This window comes from Triticum dicoccoides, chromosome 6A (assembly GCF_002162155.2).
Source record: "Triticum dicoccoides isolate Atlit2015 ecotype Zavitan chromosome 6A, WEW_v2.0, whole genome shotgun sequence".
NCBI classification, from domain to species: domain Eukaryota; kingdom Viridiplantae; phylum Streptophyta; class Magnoliopsida; order Poales; family Poaceae; genus Triticum; species Triticum dicoccoides.
Genome location: NC_041390.1, coordinates 617,684,831 through 617,688,529, shown reverse-complemented (window position 1 = coordinate 617,688,529; position 3,699 = coordinate 617,684,831). Strand labels below are relative to the sequence as shown.

The 3,699-nt window shown below is 46.6% G+C and overlaps 1 protein-coding gene across 1 annotated transcript; it reads right to left on the bottom strand.

The window, feature by feature from the left end:
* Positions 1-241: 241 nt before the first annotated feature.
* On the bottom strand, positions 242-2,201 carry LOC119314675. The gene is made up of 3 exons (XM_037589376.1): positions 2,063-2,201; positions 709-779; positions 242-618 (listed from the first exon to the last, which is right to left on the bottom strand). The coding sequence occupies exons 1-3, from the start codon at positions 2,192-2,194 to the stop codon at positions 501-503; spliced, it is 321 nt and encodes a 106-aa protein (XP_037445273.1). The 5' UTR covers positions 2,195-2,201; the 3' UTR covers positions 242-500.
* Between the last annotated feature and the right edge of the window lie 1,498 nt (positions 2,202-3,699).

Below are 3,699 nucleotides of genomic sequence, written 5' to 3'. Positions count from 1 at the left end.
AATTGGAACCTTGAAGTGCACATTCTCAAACTTTAGTAACAGGTGAGTTGCACAATTTCAGGCCAGGCAGTTCCTGCTTATGTCGGAATGCTTATAATCTTAAGCCATATGATTTCGCTAATAGCTTAGCTCTGCACATAGCAAAGTTGGCGCTGCACATAGCAGTCCAGTGTACATAAACCAGGGCCCTGAACAAAGGGCACCTGGAGAAACCCAACACCACTCAGAAACAGTAGCTCCATAGGGATAGACATAAGTTAACGGCAAACAAGTGCGACAAACCATTACAGCAAACAAGTACGCTTGCACAAATCTACATAAAGCCATAATCACGAGGTTATCAGCGACGCAATGCAGGTCAAGACACAGACGCAACAAGCCATTATTCCCATATGGTTATCTGCTCTTGAAAGTCAGGCAGTTAACACAAAGAGAGTGCTGAACTACGAGTTCACATGCATCAGCAGTAATAGACGAAGTAGTGGATGGCTGCTACCCCCTCACATTCTCCGAATGGCAATCCCTTTTAAGACCAAAGGGCCAACGATAAAAGGCGTACCCAGCACGTATACCACATTAAGCAGCTTAGCTAGCCTTTCAGTCCACACAACCTCACGGCTGCCAAAAAGAAAAAGGAACTGAGGCATTACATATCATATTCAACCTTTTGAGCAGTAATATCAAAATGAAAGTTGTTGAAGCTTATACCTGTAGTTTTTTAACTCTCTTGTCACACTGTCATAATGTTCTCGCTGAAGCAGGTACCAGTCTCTAGCGCTCTACAATTTTAACAACAAAGTAAGAGAAGCTGAGAAGGTAATATCCGGTGCAAGATTTAGCCTTGTTATCCTTACATGTCCTGTAAGGATACAGGGGAACGAAAATATCAGGAGACAAGAGTATTTGCAGCACCATAAGCTCTTGAAATCATTACACATGATAAATACACATATTTGCCGAGCATTCCTGACTGCTAGTACCCTAATTTCAGAGCTTACAAAACTTACAGCATACATGACGTATAATTTGCCATCATCCCAAAATCAAGTAGTCAATCCTCTGATTAACGCTTTTAAGTCGGAACAAACACCTATGTGTCTCTTGTGCAAATCCATGAATAACTAAAATATGAGAAAGTCATGCTGGTAGTTCACAAATTCTGAGCACCAGCCTCATGCAAGGTAAAAACGATCAACATTTTCATAACAATACAAATGGTTTTCATGTTAAAATGTGCTGTAACATCCCGTCAATCTCGTGCAGAGGGAAAAGGGGGAAAATTTCATGACAATACAAATTGTTGCCAAGTTAGAATTATGTATAGCCACATCTCTTTAAAATGCTGCTAACAAGGATAGTCACTAAACAACTTGCATGTGCATCTATGCATAATTTGTAACAGTGAAAGGATGGAGACCATGAAAACCATGCGTCTGAAAAAGGCAAGACCACGAATGCAGATGAACAAGTGCATAGAAGGTAAGAAGCATGTAGCAAGTATCAACTGCAATGGGAGATTACTGACGAGCCTCCTACAGTTGACAGCATCCCTTTCTTCTTGCAAATAGGCTCATGAACAGGGGAGCTAAAGCACAGACATAATCCCTCCAGCCGGGTCTATACGTACTATTAATCTTGTCTTAAGTTGATAAGTTTATACAAAAAAATAATCAACACACATTACCCAATAAATATATTAGGATTTAGGAATAAGTATGCAGTTGATGATAAATATAGCTGAATGATTTGGTATTGCCAAATCATATTCAAAACCATAGATTCACCCCCAAAAAAGGATTAATTTGTATTCGAAATTCATTAGCTAGCAATGCAGGTATGCGGCCTTGCACCAAGACCAAGGGCGTGCCTTTTGGTCTCAGAATAAAGTAACAACACAGCAGCAAGGCTTGAATATGCGAAGGGCGAAACTTTTGGTCACGGCGAAGGGTCTAGATCCGGAGCCGAGGAAATCAAAGAAATTATCGGTCTGTTTCGTCGCTTGGCAGTGGCAGGCATACATGATCACACACAGGCGGAAGCTCTAGCACTAGAAGGAGCATACCTTACTGGAGGAGGAGAAAGGAAGGGCCGAAGTGCCGAACGCCGGCGAAACGTGAGGGGGCGACGGGAGCCGGGCAGCGGAAGCGGCGGCGGCGGGGATCCGCGTCTTCGCGGCCAGGCTGCATAGCGCCATGGTCAGCCGGGGCGGGCGAAGCCGATCGAGGATCGAGGCTAGGGTTTGGGATTGGCTTCTCTTCTCTTCTTCTCTTCTCCCCGGAGATGGAGGCATACCTAGCCAAACGGGCCGGCCCGGCACGGCACGGCCTGGCCTGTGCTAATCGTGCCTGGCCCGGCACGGCCCGCCATGGCACGTTTAATAGCCGGGCCGTGCCGTGCCGGCCCACGGGCGCCGCTCCTTGGCCCAGGCACGGCCTGATTAGTAAATGGGCCGGCCCGATGGCTCGTTTAGCACGCTGGGCTGCACATATTTAGCTTGTTGGGCTGTTTTTTGACCTATTGGGCTATATTTTAGGTATAAATATATAAAAAAATCTGAAAATTATATTAAACAAATTAAACGGGCCAAGCTGTGCCGGCCCGCGTGCCCAGGCTCCAGGCCCAGGCACGGCGCAAGGCGTGCCGCGTGCTGGCCACGGCCCGTTTAGCCCGTGCCGTGCCTGGCCCATAGCAGGCCGTGCCGGCGTGCTCGCGGGCTGGCCTGTTTGGCCCGGCCCGTTTGGCCAGCTATAAGATGGAGGCTTCGTCTTTCCATCCTCTCTCTAGTCACGCTGTCTCCTCCACAAAACCGGCCCCCTCGTGGGCCGGGCCGGGCCGGGCTTGATCACACACGCCGCGTGGAGCAGAAAATCCGTGGACCAGCTGAACTAAAAACGACTCCGACCCAAACAAATGAAATGTTCTGCTAAATAAAAAAGCAAATGAAATGAGCGATTATTATTGCAACTAGTACTATTTTTTATGGGAACCTGCTGCAGATTATGATATAATAGTTCTTCTAATTGGGTCGACGAACCCCCAGACTTTCTGGTTAATACTCTTGCGAACGACGTGACCTTTTCACCAAATCAATAAAACGAGCCATGATGACATTTTCTAAAAAAAAGCTTTATAACTTTTGTTCATGCAGTCTTCTCTATCAAGAATGTATGCTGCCCTTTTTGTGACAAAACTTTCGATCTATTCATCTTTAATCACGGCAGTACAACAAACACCAGAAATAATAAAAATTACATCCAGATCTGTAAACCACCTAGCGACGACTATAAACAAGCCAAAGGCGTGCCGCCGTCGTCGCCCCTCCCTCGTCGGAGCAGTACTATCTCGCGTATCCCACCTTGTGATCATCTAGAGGCCGTAGCATAGTCTTCACCTCTTCAATGAGAAAACCATGTGTGAACCCGTCCCTCTTCAAATATGTCAGGGACTGTATGATGCAACCCATCTCCAGAACAAGCCTATGAACGTCTATATCCTTGCCATGGTGATCATGCATGATCGCACCACGACAACACAAGCGCTTGTCTGGAGCACCAATAGCACTTGCCTTCACATGTCCCGCCTCTGCCTTTTCCCATCGCTCACTAGTAGTCCATCTACGTGTCATCGCCCCCATGTTCTCACGAATAGCTTGCTTATAGTCGTCGCTACGTGCGTTCGTGCAACTCAGGTGTAGTGACC